At 40.1% G+C, this 18,287-nt stretch overlaps 1 protein-coding gene across 4 annotated transcripts in view; it reads right to left on the reverse strand.

Moving 5' to 3' along the window:
• aimp1b (aminoacyl tRNA synthetase complex interacting multifunctional protein 1b) overlaps positions 1-6,369 on the reverse strand; it is a 30,783-nt gene extending 24,414 nt beyond the window's left edge. Inside the window, exon 1 of one of the 4 annotated variants that reach the window (XM_046320117.1) lies at positions 6,296-6,368. In XM_046320117.1, coding sequence (XP_046176073.1) covers positions 6,296-6,339 — 44 coding nt within the window. In that variant the 5' untranslated portion in view covers positions 6,340-6,368. Of the gene's footprint in view, positions 1-6,057; positions 6,216-6,295 lie in introns of those variants that run through there. The other 3 variants (XM_046320119.1, XM_046320118.1, XM_046320120.1) reach the window with 3 other exon arrangements.
• Positions 6,370-18,287: the final 11,918 nt, after the last annotated feature.

The following is an 18,287-nucleotide window of genomic DNA, read 5'->3' on the forward strand; positions in this document are numbered from 1 at the left end:
CACACACACACACACACACACACACACACACACACACACACACACACACACACACACACACACACGTTGCCATTGACAACAGTGGTAAAGTCTCACTGATGAGCCAGTCAGGTAAGGAAAGAGAGAGAGAGAAAGAGAGAGGGGAGAAAAAGGGAGTGACTGATAAAAGGGAGTGACTGATAAAAGGGAGTGACTGATAAAAGGCAGTTCAGTCACTCCCATAAAAGGGAGTGACTGATAAAAGGGAGTGACTGATAAAAGGGAGTGACTGATAAAAGGCAGTTCAGTCACTCCCATAAAAGGGAGTGACTGATAAAAGGGAGTGACTGATAAAAGGGAGTGACTGATAAAAGGCAGTTCAGTCACTCCCATAAAAGGGAGTGACTGATAAAAGGGAGTGACTGATAAAAGGGAGTGACTGATAAAAGGCAGTGACTGATAAAAGGGAGTGACTGATAAAAGGGAGTGACTGATAAAAGGGAGTGACTGATAAAAGGGAGTGACTGATAAAAGGCAGTTCAGTCACTCCCACAAAAAAGGTCTTCCACCCTACAGCGGGTGAATGCAAGCATTTGACCGGACTGTGCCTCAAAACATAATGTTTTCCTGGCCCACTGCCCTGGACTTGAACAGCCTTTACGACCAGGTCCACAATATTCCATCCCAAATATGCCTAACCCTAACCCTAACCCTAACCCTAACCCTAACCCTAACCCTGGACACAACTATGACAAGACAACCAACAAATATGGTTCACAGCTCCTGTTGCATGCTGGGTATGTACATAGTCAATGGTAGTCTTCAAGGGGACTCCTATGGTAGGTACACCTATAGCTCTGTTACATCCTGGGTCTGTACATAGTCAATGGTAGTCTTCAAGGGGACTCCTATGGTAGGTACACCTATAGCTCTGTTACATCCTGGGTATGTACATAGTCAATTGTAGTCTTCGAGGGGACTCCTACAGTAGGTACACCTATAGCTCTGTTACATCCTGGGTATGTACATAGTCAATTGTAGGCTTCCAGGGGACTCCTATGGTAGGTACACCTATAGCTCATCTCTTGGCAGTAGTACTGTAGACTACTTTATCACTGACCTCAACCCAGAGTCTCTCAGAGCGTTCACAGTCAGTCCACTGACACCCCTATCAGACCACAGCAAAATCACAGTCTACTTAAACAGAGCAATACTCAATCATGAGGCATCAAAGCCAAAGGAACTGAATAATATTAAGAAATGCTCTAGATAGAAGGAAAGTAGTGTAGAAACCATTACAGCAACCAAAAACATAGAGACCCAGAAAACCTGAGTCTACGCCTTCACTATGGAGAATCACTAAAACAATACAGAAATACACTATGGAAAAGAAGGAACAGCATGTCAGAAATCAGCTCAATGTAACTGAAGAATCCATAGAATCGAACCACTTCTGGGAAAATTGGAAAACACTAAACAAACAACAACACGAAGAGTTATCTATCCAACACAGAGATGTATAGATAAACCACTTCTTCAATATCTTTATCTCTATAACAAAGAACAAACAGCACAACAGCATGATCAAATATAAATCTTACTTTCAACTATTACAGACGCCCAGAACCCACTGGATTCTCCAATTACATTGAATGAAATACAGGACAAAATAAAAACCCTCCAACCCAGAAAGGCCTGTGGTGTTGATGGTACCCTCAATGAAATGATAAAATATACAGATAACAAATTCAAATTGGCTGAAACTCTTTAAACACTATATAGACCTACAGACACAATATAGACACTATATAGACCTACAGACACAATATAGACACTATATAGACCTACAGACACAATATAGACACTATATAGACCTATAGACACAATATAGACACTATATAGACCTACAGACACAATATAGACACTATATAGACCTACAGACACAATATAGACACTATATAGACCTACAGACACAATATAGACACTATATAGACCTATAGACACTAATAGACCTAGACACTATAGACACTATATAGACCTACAGACACAATATAGACACTATATAGACCTACAGACACAATATAGACACTATATAGACACAATACTATATAGACCTACAGACACAATATAGACACTATATAGACCACAATATAGACACAATATAGACACTATATAGACCTACAGACACAATATAGACACTATATAGACCTACAGACACAATATAGACACTATATAGACACTATATAGACCTACAGACACAATAGACACTATATAGACCTAGACACAATATAGACACTATAGACACACAATATAGACACTATATAGACCTATAGACACAATATAGACACTATATAGACCTATAGACACAATATAGACACTATATAGACCTATAGACACAATATAGACACTATATAGACCTATAGACACAATATAGACACTATATAGACCTATAGACACAATATAGACACCATATAGACACTATATAGACACTATATGGACACTATAAAGATACTATATAGACATATATACACTACATAGACACTATATAGACCTACAGACACAATATAGACACTATATAGACCTATAGACACAATATAGACACTATATAGACCTATAGACACAATATAGACACCATATAGACACTATATAGACACTATATGGACACTATAAAGATACTATATAGACATATATACACTACATAGACACTATATAGACACTATATAGACACTATATAGACCCTATATAGACCTATAGGCACAATATAGACACTATATAGACCTACAGACACAATATAGACACTATATAGACACTACATACACCCTATATAGACATATAGACACTATATAGACACTATATAGACACCATATAGACACTATATAGACCTATAGACACTATATGGACACTATAAAGATACTATATATACACTATATAGACCCTATATAGACCTATAGACACTATATAGACCTACAGACACAATATAGACACTATATAGACCTATAGACACTATATGGACACTATATAGACCTATAGACACCATATAGACACTATATAGACCTACAGACACAATATAGACACTATATAGACACGATATAGACACTATATAGACCTATAGACACTATATGGACACTTTATAGACACTATATAGACCTATAGACACTATATGGACACTACAAAGATACTATATATACACTATATAGACCCTATATAGACCTATAGACACAATATAGACACTATATAGACCTACAGACACAATATAGACACTATATAGACCTATAGACACAATATAGACACTATATAGACCTATAGACACAATATAGACACTATATAGACCTACAGACACAATATAGACACTATATAGACACTATATAGACACTATAAAGACCCTATATAGACCTATAGACACAATATAGACACCATATAGACACCATATAGACACTATATAGACCTACAGACACAATATAGACACAATATAGACACTATATAGATCTATAGACACTATATGGACACTATATAGACCTATAGACACTATATGGACACTATATAGACCTATAGACACCATATAGACACTATATAGACCTACAGACACAATATAGACACTATATAGACACGATATAGACACTATATAGACCTATAGACACTATATGGACACTTTATAGACCTACATACACTATATAGACCTACAGACACTTTATAGACACTATATAGACCTACAGACACTATATAGACACTATATAGACACTATATAGACCTACATACAGTATATAGACACTATATAGACCTATAGACACTATATAGACCTAGATACATTTTATATACACTATATAGACCTACAGACACAATATAGACCTACAGACACTATATAGACCTACAGACACTATATAGACCTACAGACACTATATAGACACTATATAGACCTACAGACACTATATAGACACTATATAGACCTACAGACACTATATAGACCTACAGACACTATATAGACACTATATAGACACTATATAGACACTATATAGACCTACATACACTATATAGACCTATAGACACTATATAGACCTACATACACTATATAGACCTACAGACACTATATAGACACTATATAGACCTACAGACACTATATAGACACTATATAGACCTACAGACACTATATAGACCTACAGACACTATATAGACACTATATAGACACTATATAGACACTATATAGACCTACAGACACTATATAGACACTATATAGACCGACAGACACTATATAGACCTACAGACACCATATAGACCTACAGACACGATATACACCTACATACACTATATAGACCTACATACACTATATAGACCTATAGACACTACATAGACACAATAAGGACCTACATACACTTTATAGACACTATATAGACCTACAGACACCCTATAGACCTATAGACACTATATAGACCTACATACACTATATAGACCTACAGACAATGTATAGACCTACATACACTATATAGACCTACAGACAATGTATAGACCTACAGACAATGTATAGACCTACATACACTATATAGACCTATAGACACTATATAGACACTATATAGACCTATAGACACTACATAGACACAATAAGGACCTACATACACTATATAGACACTATATAGACCTATAGACACTATATAGACACTATATAGACCTATAGACACTATATAGAACTATAGACACTATATAGACACTATATAGACCTACAGACACTATATAGACACTATAAGGACCTACATACACTATATAGACACTATATAGACCTGTATACACCTTATAGACCTACAGACACTATATAAACACCATATAGACACCATATAGACCCTATATAGACCTACAGAAACTATATAGACTTATAGACACCATATAGACACTATATAGACCTTATAGTGGCCTATATAGACACTATATAGGCCAATAGACACTATATAGACATATAGACACTATATAAACCTACAGACACTATATGCTACAGTTTTGGCATTGTAAGCTATCAAAACTCATAGACCTACAGCTCCAGGCGCAATGTAAGGTTGACAGAGAGAGAAGAAGAGAAGGCCCTACAGATCCAGGCTCAATGTAAGGTTGAAATAGAGAGAAGAAGAGAAGGCCCTACAGATCCAGGCTCAATGTAAGGTTGAAATAGAGAGAAGAAGAGAAGGCCCTACAGATCCAGGCTCAATGTAAGGTTGACAGAGAGAGAAGAAGAGAAGGCCCTACAGATCCAGACTCAATGTAAGGTTGAAATAGAGAGAAGAAGAGAAGGCCCTACAGATCCAGGCTCAATGTAAGGTTGAAATAGAGAGAAGAAGAGAAGGCCCTACAGATCCAGGCTCAATGTAAGGTTGAAATAGAGAGAAGAAGAGAAGGCCCTACAGATCCAGACTCAATGTAAGGTTGACAGAGAGAGAAGAAGAGAAGGCCCTACAGATCCAGACTCAATGTAAGGTTGAAATAGAGAGAAGAAGAGAAGGCCCTACAGATCCAGACTCAATGTAAGGTTGACAGAGAGAGAAGAAGAGAAGGCCCTACAGATCCAGACTCAATGTAAGGTTGACAGAGAGAGAAGAAGAGAAGGCCCTACAGATCCAGACTCAATGTAAGGTTGACAGAGAGAGAAGAAGAGAAGGCCCTACAGATCCAGACTCAATGTAAGGTTGACAGAGAGAGAAGAAGAGAAGGCCCTACAGATCCAGACTCAATGTAAGGTTGACAGAGAGAGAAGAAGAGAAGGCCCTACAGATCCAGACTCAATGTAAGGTTGACAGAGAGAGAAGAAGAGAAGGCCCTACAGATCCAGACTCAATGTAAGGTTGACAGAGACTCAATGAGAAGAAGAGAAGGCCCTACAGATCCAGACTCAATGTAAGGTTGACAAAGAGAGAAGAAGAGAAGGCCCTACAGATCCAGACTCAATGTAAGGTTGACAGAGAGAGAAGAAGAGAAGGCCCTACAGATCCAGGCTCAATGTAAGGTTGAAATAGAGAGAAGAAGAGAAGGCCCTACAGATCCAGGCTCAATGTAAGGTTGACAGAGAGAGAAGAAGAGAAGGCAGGTTTAAAAAGTAGTTACCTGTGTCTGTGGTGGGGTGGGCTATGCTTTTCAGCCATGGTAGAGAGAGAAGTTGCCGAGGCGTTGGGTATAACTGGCCGACTGACCGACTGACATCTGGGGTTAACACTTCTCTCTCTATCCCCCAATCAATTTCTTCCTCTCTCTCTCTCTCTCTCTCTCTGCCTCTCTCTCTCTCTCCTTCTCTCTCCCACATAGCTGACATTCTTCAACTAAGCACAACAGCAGGTGCGCTCACGGATCAAGTTCGCGCCAGTCTGTGGCCGTACCGCTCCTCCGCATCTTTCCCTGCGTGCCATGACATGAGCCTGTAGTGCACTGGGCCATACAGCCTTGGCCGCATACCACCCGTGGCAGGGTCGGGTTCAGGGAGAGGAGGGGGAAATCTACAGGTGTAGGATCATAATTTGATCACTATTTTGTTACTGAGAATTTCCTATCAGGATTTAAAAGTTTGTAATTTCCACTTTAAAATGTTCGATATGATTTGGTCTCAACGAAAAACGTATCAACTCCTACAAAACATTATAGCTGGATTATGTAACTTTTTTCTGGGGGAGGGGGACCGACCAAATTCACATAGAAATGTGAGTTATAGATCTGTCTCATTCAAAGCCAGTCTAAGAAGACAGTTCTATGTGCATTATTTCTACGCTTCCGTGCTCAAGTTAAGTTTTAGATGTATTTTTTTACTTTAGGTTTTTTCCACCAGCTTTAAACAGCTGAAAATACAGTACAATATTTTTGGTTATGGAAAATATATTTCACTACGGTTTAGATGGTACATTGTTGGTTAAGGGGCTTGTAAGTAAGCATATTCACGGTAAGGTGTACCGGTTGTGACAAATACAATTCGATTTGATTCCCTACACAATAACCGCTTGTTTTGTCACACAAACTGTAACTAGGTGAATTAGTAAAGTTTTGGTAACCAGGAAATGACGGTGTGATTTCTGCATATAGCACCTTATATAGCCATATCGCACCTTATATAGTCATATCGCACCATATAGCACCTTATATAGCCACATCACACCATATAGCACCTTATATAGCCACATCGCACCATATAGCACTTTATATAGCCACATCGCACCATATAGCACCTTATATAGCCACATCCACATGATAATTCACATTTCCTGTTGCTGCAAGGATTATTTTCCTGCTGTAGTTAACTGGCTCAAATTAAGATCTTACATCTGTAGGGGGAAGATATGGGGAGACGGGGGACATCGGGACTAAAATAAGACTGCAGCTGTTCTCAAGAAACTAAGACATCCGTGTCTTAAAGAAAAGAACAACTCGCTGGTTGAATCAAGTGTTTCATTTCAATCAAATTACGTTGAACCAATGTGCAATTAGACGTTAAATTGACGTTTGTGCCCCGGTGGGAAAGGTCAACAGGCCCCTAGGTGATATTAAACCTGTTATCACGTACAAGTAGTTCACCTCTATATCTCTCCATCAGGGTTGGGGTCAATTTGAATTGAAGAAAAAAAATATTTGACATAAATAGTTTCTCCATTTGAGCTTACTAAATAAGAAGTCATTGAAAAAATACACTACCATTCAAATATACACTAACATCCCGGAGCCTCTTCACTGTTGACGTTGAGACTGGTGTTTTTAACGAAGCTAGGGAATTTAGGGAATCTGTTAGTAGCTAACAGCTAGGTATAGTGTTATAGTATAGTGTTATAGTCTGGACCTGTAGAGAATCTGTTAGTAGCTAACAGCTAGGTATAGTGTTATAGTATAGTGTTATAGTCTGGACCTGTAGGGAATCTGTTAGTAGCTAACAGCTAGGTATAGTGTTATAGTAGTGTTATAGTCTGGACCTGTAGGGAATCTGTTAGTAGCTAACAGCTAGGTATAGTGTTATAGTATAGTGTTATAGTATAGTGTTATAGTCTGGACCTGGAGGGAATCTGTTAGTAGCTAAGAGCTAGGTATAGTGTTATAGTCTGGACCTGTAGAGAATCTGTTAGTAGCTAACAGCTAGGTATAGTGTTATAGTATAGTGTTATAGTCTGGACCTGTAGAGAATTTGTTAGTAGCTAACAGCTAGGTATAGTGTTATAGTAGTGTTATAGTCTGGACCTGTAGAGAATTTGTTAGTAGCTAACAGCTAGGTATAGTGTTATAGTATAGTGTTATAGTATAGTGTTATAGTCTGGACCTGTAGAGAATCTGTTAGTAGCTAACAGCTAGGTATAGTGTTATAGTATAGTGTTATAGTCTGGACCTGTAGAGAATCTGTTAGTAGCTAACAGCTAGGTATAGTGTTATAGTATAGTGTTATAGTCTGGACCTGTAGAGAATCTGTTAGTAGCTAACAGCTAGGTATAGTGTTATAGTATAGTGTTATAGTCTGGACCTGTAGAGAATCTGTTAGTAGCTAACAGCTAGGTATGGTGTTATGAACCATACTAGTTTAAGTAATACAAGTCTTCAATACTCACTTGACCTCTTCGTCCCAAATTACTCCCATTTCCCTATATAGTGTACTACTTTTGACCAAAGTGTATATAGGGAATAGGGAAACATTTGGAACAGGAGACACTATCATTCTCTAAAGATATACTGTTTAGTCCTTCCTCATCACTCAGTGAACATCAGCTTGCCTACGAGAGAGGGTATAGGGGTGGCAGGTAGCCTAGCAGTTAAGAATGTTGGGGCCAGTAACTGAAATGTTCACTGGTTCGAATCCCCGAGCCAACTATGTGAAAAATCTGTTAATGTGCCCTTGAGCAAGGCACTTAACCTTAATTACTCCTGTAAGTCGCTCTGGATAAGAGCATTTGCTAAACTACTAGAATGTAAACATTTACAGAGGGACGGAGTGAATACTCAGGTTCCATTGATCAATGGCGCCCTCTGATGGTGAAAATAGCACAATGCCTCAAAACTCATATCCTCCCTCTTCACTGTATTGAGCCGCCTAATGGTCAAACAGGGAAATGGTTGCAAACCTTACTCCTTCAGTCATTTTTTCCATAGGGATTCTTTTGGAAACACTTAAAATAAGGGCTGAGTTTTGTGTAGGTTTACCCTGACCCTTAGCCTTTCATGTCAATATCTTTGGACAGGGTGACTTTTATCAATATATTCGGATCTATTTACTCTCAGATTTGACATGGTTATCAAAACGCCACGTCAGGGTAGACCTACACAAAACACAGCCCTTATTTTATGTGTTTCTAAAATCCCCCAATGGGGGGAAATTAATGGTGGAAAAAACAATTGGAACTATTTCCTTGTTTGACCCCTAGGTTTTCTGGGTATTATGACTCATACTGTGGTACTCTATAAGTATGCAGTCATATTGTCTGTTATTATACCCTGTAGGTCGAAGCCATAGACATTGAAACCAGCAGCACGTGGTCCTGTGTGACGACAAATAGTCAGAATGGATCAGTATTTAATGACATATATCTCTCTCTCAGTGTTATTGAGTTTGAGTTTATTTTATTTTTACAGGAACAGTGAGAGTGTGAGTGACCATCGTCCTTTAAGCAGAGAGGGATTTGGTTGTATGTCTCGTACTGAGATTGAAGCATTCAAGTAAAACCGCAAAAAAAATGTGGCAAAGAAATTAACTCTTTGTCCTGGATACAAATAAGTTAATAAAATAAATAAGTTATGTTCGTTGCTAATCCAATACAACACATCACTGAGTACCATTCTTCATATATTGAGTTTGAGTTTGAATTTATTTTATTTGTACAGGGACAGTGCACATTAATCAACGTTTCAGTAAAAGTGCTGGTTTTACCCAGCCGGCTAATTTTCAACCGCAGTCCCTGGGCAGGTTATTAAAAACAATTACAATATAGACAATCATTGAGCAGTGAGCACATGCAGAGCAACATAGGACAAGCAAGACGTAGCATACAGACAGAGTAACATAGGACAAGCAAGACGTAGCATACAGACAGAGTAACATAGGACAAGCAAGACGTAGCATACAGACAGAGTAACATAGGACAAGCAAGACGTAGCATACAGACAGAGTAACATAGGACAAGCAAGACGTAGCATACAGACAGAGTAACATAGGACAAGCAAGACGTAGCATACAGACAGAGTAACATAGGACAAGCAAGACATAGCATACAGACAGAGTAACATAGGACAAGCAGGACATAGCATACAGACTGAGCAACATAGAACAAAAAGCAACAAGACAAAATTCTTGTTGTTTTAAGAATGGATCACAATTTAATGAAATATCTCAATTTGTAGCAAACTTTAAAATAATTCACCGTGGGGATCGAACTTGATCATAATACATTAATTTTAGAGGCCAAAACAGGCATCTAAAAAAAAATGTTGGCCATTCTGGCGATCGTAATTTACATAGGCTTTTTAAGGCAGAGCAGGTCTAAGCGTTCGCTAAGCTAACGTATAGAATTGTTTTAAGATGGTCATAAAATAGATAATTTCGACATTTAATTTTTTATCTTAGGACCCCTGTAGATACAAAAATATATATAAACAGGTCTCCCGAGTGGCGCGGCGATCTAATGCATCGCAAAGCTTGAGGCATCACTACAGATCCGGGTTTGATCCCAGGCTGTGTCACAGCTGGGCCGTGACCGGGAGACCCATGAAGAGGCGCACAATTGGCCCAGCGTCGTCTGGGTCAGAGGAGGGATTGGCCAGCCGGGATTTCCTTGTCCCATGGCACTCTAGCTACTCCTTGTGGCGGGCTGGGCGCCTTCAAGCTGACTTCGGTTGTTTCCTCTGGCTTCTGAGTTAGGTGAGCACTGTGTAAAGAAGCAGTGGGGGTCGTTCTTGGCAGGGTCGAGCTCTCAACCTTCACCTCTCCCGAGTTGCAGCAAGACTGAATATCATGAAGTTGGAGGGGAAATGGATAAAAGTACACACAAAAAAGTATATATAATTATATACAGTACCAAGTCAACGTTTGGACACACCTACTCATCCAGGGTTTTTCTTTATTTTTTTTTAATCAACACTATGAAATAACACATATGGAATCATGTAGTAACCAAAAAGTGTTAAACAAATTAGAATATATTTTATATTTGAGATTCTTTCAAAGTAGCCACCCTTTGCCTTGATGATCCTTTGCCCTGTATTACTGACAGTAAACCCTGTATAAACCCTGTATGACTGACAGTAAACCCTGTATAAACCCTGTATGACTGACAGTAAACCCTGTATAAACCCTGTATTACTGACAGTAAACCCTGTATAAACCCTGTATGACAGACAGTAAACCCTGTATAAACCCTGTATTACTGACAGTAAACCCTGTATAAACCCTGTATGACTGACAGTAAACCCTGTATAAACCCTGTATGACTGATAGTAAACCCTGTATGACTGACAGTAAACCCTGTATGACTGACAGTAAACCCTGTATAAACCCTGTATGACTGACAGTAAACCCTGTATTACTGACAGTAAACCCTGTATGACTGACAGTAAAACCTGTATAAACCCTGTATGACTGACAGTAAACCCTGTATAAACCCTGTATGACTGACAGTAAACCCTGTATGACTGACAGTAAACCCTGTATAAAGCCTGTATTACTGACAGTAAACCCTGTATAAACCCTGTAAGACTGACAGTAAACCCTGTATAAAGCCTGTATTACTGACAGTAAACCCTGTATAAACCCTGTATGACTGACAGTAAACCCTGTATGACTGACAGTAAACCCTGTATGACTGACAGTAAACCCTGTATGACTGACAGTAAACCCTGTATGACTGACAGTAAACCCTGTATTACTGACAGTAAACCCTGTTTTACTGAGAGTAAACCCTGTATTACTGACAGTAAACCCTGTATAAACCCTGTATGACTGACAGTAAACCCTGTATAAACCCTGTATGACTGACAGTAAACCCTGTATAAACCCTGTATGACTGACAGTAAATCCTGTATAAACCCTGTATTACTGACAGTAAACCCTGTATAAACCCTGTATGACTGACAGTAAACCCTGTATAAACCCTGTATGACTGACAGTAAACCCTGTATGACTGACAGTAAACCCTGTATGACTGACAGTAAACCCTGTATGACTGACAGTAAACCCTGTATTACTGACAGTAAACCCTGTATTACTGACAGTAAACCCTGTATTACTGACAGTAAACCCTGTATAAACCCTGTATGACTGACAGTAAACCCTGTATAAACCCTGTATGACTGACAGTAAACCCTGTATAAACCCTGTATGACTGACAGTAAACCCTGTATAAACCCTGTATTACTGACAGTAAACCCTGTATAAACCCTGTATGACTGACAGTAAACCCTGTATAAACACTGTATGACTGATAGTAAACCCTGTATTACTGACAGTAAACCCTGTATGACTGGTAGTAAACCCTGTATTACTGACAGTAAACCCTGTATGACTGATAGTAAACCCTGTATTACCGACAGTAAACCCTGTATGACTGGTAGTAAACCCTCTATTACTGACAGTAAACCATGTATGACTGATAGTAAACCCTGTATTACTGACAGTAAACCCTGTATAAACCCTGTATTACTGACAGTAAACCCAGTATAAACCCTGTATTACTGACAGTAAACCCTGTATAAACCCTGTATTACTGACAGTAAACCCTGTATAAACCCTGTATTACTGACAGTAAACCCAGTATAAACCCTGTATTACTGACAGTAAACCCTGTATAAACCCTGTATGACAAACAGTAAACCCTGTATGACGTCATCGTGCAGCCATCTTGGTACTTCTCCTCCATCGTAAATAATATTTTGGAAGTTTTATAAATACATTTACAAATGTCTACATTATTTTTTTGACAATTGTATTATATTACAGACACCTTTAATGCATGTTAATTATATTATGTGAATTAAACACAAAATGTTTAAAAGGAAATAATATATATTTAGAAATTACTTCAATATTATAGTGCTAATTTTACTGTCCCAACTACAACATCAACAAAAAATACTTAAATTCATTTAATTTTGTAAACATTTAGAGTAAATACTGCAGAATTCCATTCATTGACGGAATTCATTGGGGCCTAGTGGTTAGAGCGTTGGACTAGTAACCGGAAGGTTGCACGCCGAGCTGAGAGGTACAAATATGTCGTTCTGCCCCTGAACAGGCAGTTAACCCACTGTTCCAAGTTAGGCAGTCATTGAAAATAAGAATTTGTTCTTAACTGACTTGTCTAGTTAAATAAATTGACTGCTTTTCTGCCAATATTGCCGACCGGGGGCTTTAAAGCCTCTCACTGGCCATAACATAGCATCATAGCTAAAACGCATAGAATAACACACAGGTTTTGAAGTGTCTATCGGAGGGATTTGAAAGTCACGTTATTCGCAGCACATTTACCCCAGATGACTCCGCTGAAGTTGTCACGAGCCCCATGTTTAGGCGCAAACGTTATATTGGCGGAAAGAGACGATTGAGCTGCAGACACTACAAGAAACGGTAAATCTAGCAGAAACACACCGGGAACTATTCAATATTCAAAATGACCAACGCACGGGTGCTTCAATCGACTCAATCGACTCTAGGGGTTTTCAACTCTCGTAGGGGATCTGCTTATACATAATATAAGAGCCTGATAACTCACCAGAACAGCCAACACTAGAGTCTAGTCGAGGCTACTTTCAGTTTCAACAACCAATAAGAACAACAGTTGCCTCCTCCTCATGTTATTCTCTTATTATAACCTGGGAGTGGGCAGCCGGTCAGGATGTGTCACACAGAGTTGTTGGTTATTTACTGGAAATGAGTTGTTACCAAATGGCACCCTACATAGGGCTCTGGTATATAGTAGTGCACTATATAGGGAATAGGGCTCTGGTCAGAAGTAGTGCACTATATAGGGAATAGGGCTCTGGTCTATAGTAGTGTACTATATAGGGAATAGGGCTCTGGTCTATAGTAGTGTACTATATAGGGAATAGGGCTCTGGTATATAGTAGTGCACTATATAGGGAATAGGGCTCTGGTCAGAAGTAGTGCACTATATAGGGAATAGGGCTCTGGTCTATAGTAGTGTACTATATAGGGAATAGGGCTCTGGTCTAAAGTAGTCACTATATAGGGAATAGGGCTCTGGTCTATAGTAGTGCACTATATAGGGAATAGGGCTCTGGTCTAAAGTAGTCACTATATAGGGAATAGGGCTCTGGTCTATAGTAGTGTACTATATAGGGAATAGGTGTTATGCGGGTGAATGAGGACCCAAAAGCGACTTGGCGAAAACAGAGTCTTTAATCCAGTAAAGTAAAATACAATCAAAAAACACAACTTCCACTCGTAATGACGAGAACCGACTGGAGACTCGATCTTGAACAGCAGGTTGCCTCGGGAAGGCACTTGAACCTAGCAGACTCAGACACCTGCTCACCACGCAGCATCTGAGGGAAACACGACACGACTGGGCGATACACAAACACAGCACGGTGACCAATACATACAAGGATCCGACAGGACAGGAACGGAACACAAAGGAAGAAATAGGGACTCTAATCAGGGGAAAGGATCGGGAACAGGTGTGGGAAGACTAAATGAAGATTAGGGGAATAGGAACAGCTGGGAGCAGGAACGGAACGATAGAGAGAAGAGAGAGCGAGAGAGTGAGAGAGGGAGGGGGAGAGAGAGGGATAGAAAGAGGGAACGAACCTAATAAGACCAGCAGGGGGAAACGAACAGAAGGGAAAGCATAATGACAAGACAATATATGACAAAACATGACAATAGGGCTCTGGTCTAAAGTAGTCACTATATAGGGAATAGGGCTCTGGTCTATAGTAGTGTACTATATAGGGAATAGGGCTCTGGTCTATAGTAGTGTACTATATAGGGAATAGGGCTCTGGTATATAGTAGTGCACTATATAGGGAATAGGGCTCTGGTCAGAAGTAGTGCACTATATAGGGAATAGGGCTCTGGTCTATAGTAGTGCACTATATAGGGAATAGGGCTCTGGTCTAAAGTAGTCACTATATAGGGAATAGGGCTCTGGTCTATAGTAGTGCACTATATAGGGAATAGGGCTCTGGTCAGAAGTAGTCACTATATAGGGAATAGGGCTCTGGTCAGAAGTAGTGCACTATATAGGGAATAGGGCTCTGGTCAGAAGTAGTGCACTATATAGGGAATAGGGCTCTGGTCTATAGTAGTGTACTATATAGGGAATAGGGCTCTGGTCTAAAGTAGTGCACTATATAGGGAATAGGGCTCTGGTCAGAAGTAGTGCACCATATAGGGAATAGGGCTCTGGTCTAAAGTAGTGCACTATATAGGGAATAGGGCTCTGGTCAGAAGTAGTGCACTATATAGGGAATAGGGCTCTGGTCTATAGTAGTACCACTATATAGGGAATAGGGCTCTGGTCTAAAGTAGTGCACTATATAGGGAATAGGGCTCTGGTCAGAAGTAGTGCACTATATAGGGAATAGGGCTCTGGTCTAAAGTAGTGCACTATATAGGAATAGGGCTCTGGTCTAAAGTAGTGCACTATATAGGGAATAGGGCTCTGGTCAGTAGTGCACTATATAGGGAATAGGGCTCTGGTCTATAGTAGTACCACTATATAGGGAATAGGGCTCTGGTCTAAAGTAGTGCACTATATAGGGAATAGGGCTCTGGTCAGAAGTAGTGCACTATATAGGGAATAGGGCTCTGGTCTAAAGTAGTGCACTATATAGGGAATAGGGCTCTGGTCTAAAGTAGTGCACTATATAGGGAATAGGGCTCTGGTCAGAAGTAGTGCACTATATAGGGAATAGGGCTCTGGTCAGAAGTAGTGCACTATATAGGGAATAGGGCTCTGGTCTATAGTAGTGTACTATATAGGGAATAGGGCTCTGGTCTAAAGTAGTGCACTATATAGGGAATAGGGCTCTGGTCAGAAGTAGTGCACTATATAGGGAATAGGGCTCTGGTCTAAAGTAGTGCACTATATAGGGAATAGGGCTCTGGTCAGAAGTAGTGCACTATATAGGGAATAGGGCTCTGGTCTATAGTAGTACCACTATATAGGGAATAGGGCTCTGGTCTAAAGTAGTGCACTATATAGGGAATAGGGCTCTGGTCAGAAGTAGTGCACTATATAGGGAATAGGGCTCTGGTCTAAAGTAGTGCACTATATAGGGAATAGGGCTCTGGTCTAAAGTAGTGCACTATATAGGGAATAGGGCTCTGGTCAGAAGTAGTGCACTATATAGGGAATAGGGCTCTGGTCAGAAGTAGTGCACTATATAGGGAATAGGGCTCTGGTCTAAAGTAGTGCACTATATAGGGAATAGGGCTCTGGTCAGAAGTAGTGCACTATATAGGGAATAGGGCTCTGGTCTAAAGTAGTGCACTATATAGGGAATAGGGCTCTGGTCTAAAGTAGTGCACTATATAGGGAATAGGGCTCTGGTCAGAAGTAGTGCACTATATAGGGAATAGGGCTCTGGTCAGAAGTAGTGCACTATATAGGGAATAGGGTTCTGGTCTATAGTAGTGTACTATATAGGGAATAGGGTTCTGGTCTATAGTAGTGTACTATATAGGGAATAGGGCTCTGGTCAGAAGTAGTGCACTATATAGGGAATAGGGCTCTGGTCAGAAGTAGTGCACTATATAGGGAATAGGGCTCTGGTCTATAGTAGTGTACTATATAGGGAATAGGGCTCTGGTCAGAAGTAGTGCACTATATAGGGAATAGGGCTCTGGTCAGAAGTAGTGCACTATATAGGGAATAGGGCTCTGGTCTATAGTAGTGCACTATATAGGGAATAGGGCTCTGGTCAGAAGTAGTGCACTATATAGGGAATATGGCTCTGGTCTAAAGTAGTGCACTATATAGGGAATAGGGCTCTGGTCAGAAGTAGTGCACTATATAGGGAATAGGGCTCTGGTCAGAAGTAGTGCACTATATAGGGAATAGTGCTCTGGTCAGAAGTAGTGCACTATATAGGGAATAGGGTTCTGGTCTATAGTAGTGTACTATATAGGGAATAGGGTTCTGGTCTATAGTAGTGTACTATATAGGGAATAGGGCTCTGGTCTATAGTAATGCGCTATATAGGGAATAGGGTGCCATAGGGCTCAGGTCAGAAGTAGTGCAGTATATAGGGAATAGGGCTCTGGTCTATAGTAGTGCACTATATAGGGAATAGGGCTCTGGTCTATAGTAGTGCACTATATAGGGAATAGGGGTCTGGCCAGAAGTAGTGCACTATATAGGGCATAGGGCTCTGGTCTAAAGTAGTGCACTATATAGGGAATAGGACTCTGGTCTAAAGTAGTGCACTATATAGGGAATAGGGCTCTGGTCAGAAGTAGTGCACTATATAGGGAATAGGGCTCTGGTCTATAGTAATGCGCTATATAGGGAATAGGGTGCCATAGGGCTCAGGTCAGAAGTAGTGCAGTATATAGGGAATAGGGCTCTGGTCTATAGTAGTGCACTATATAGGGAATAGGGCTCTGGTCTATAGTAGTGTACTATATAGGGAATAGGGCTCTGGTCAGAAGTAGTGCACTATATAGGGAATAGGGCTCTGGTCAGAAGTAGTGCACTATATAGGGAATAGGGCTCTGGTCTATAGTAGTGTACTATATAGGGAATAGGGCTCTAGTCAGAAGTAGTGCACTATATAGGGAATAGGGCTCTGGTCAGAAGTAGTGCACTATATAGGGAATAGGGCTCTGGTCTATAGTAGTGCACTATATAGGGAATAGGGCTCTGGTCAGAAGTAGTGCACTATATAGGGAATAGGGCTCTGGTCTAAAGTAGTGCACTATATAGGGAATAGGGCTCTGGTCAGAAGTAGTGCACTATATAGGGAATAGGGCTCTGGTCAGAAGTAGTGCACTATATAGGGAATAGTGCTCTGGTCAGAAGTAGTGCACTATATAGGGAATAGGGTTCTGGTCTATAGTAGTGTACTATATAGGGAATAGGGTTCTGGTCTATAGTAGTGCACTATATAGGGAATAGGGCTCTGGTCTATAGTAGTGCACTATATAGGGAATAGGGCTCTGGTCAGAAGTAGTGCAGTATATAGGGAATAGGGCTCTGGTCTATAGTAATGCGCTATATAGGGAATAGGGTGCCATAGGGCTCAGGTCAGAAGTAGTGCAGTATATAGGGAATAGGGCTCTGGTCTATAGTAGTGCACTATATAGGGAATAGGGCTCTGGTCTATAGTAGTGCCACTATATAGGGAATAGGGCTCTGGTCTATAGT

Source organism: Oncorhynchus gorbuscha, linkage group LG21 (genome assembly GCF_021184085.1).
Source record: "Oncorhynchus gorbuscha isolate QuinsamMale2020 ecotype Even-year linkage group LG21, OgorEven_v1.0, whole genome shotgun sequence".
NCBI lineage: Eukaryota > Metazoa > Chordata > Actinopteri > Salmoniformes > Salmonidae > Oncorhynchus > Oncorhynchus gorbuscha.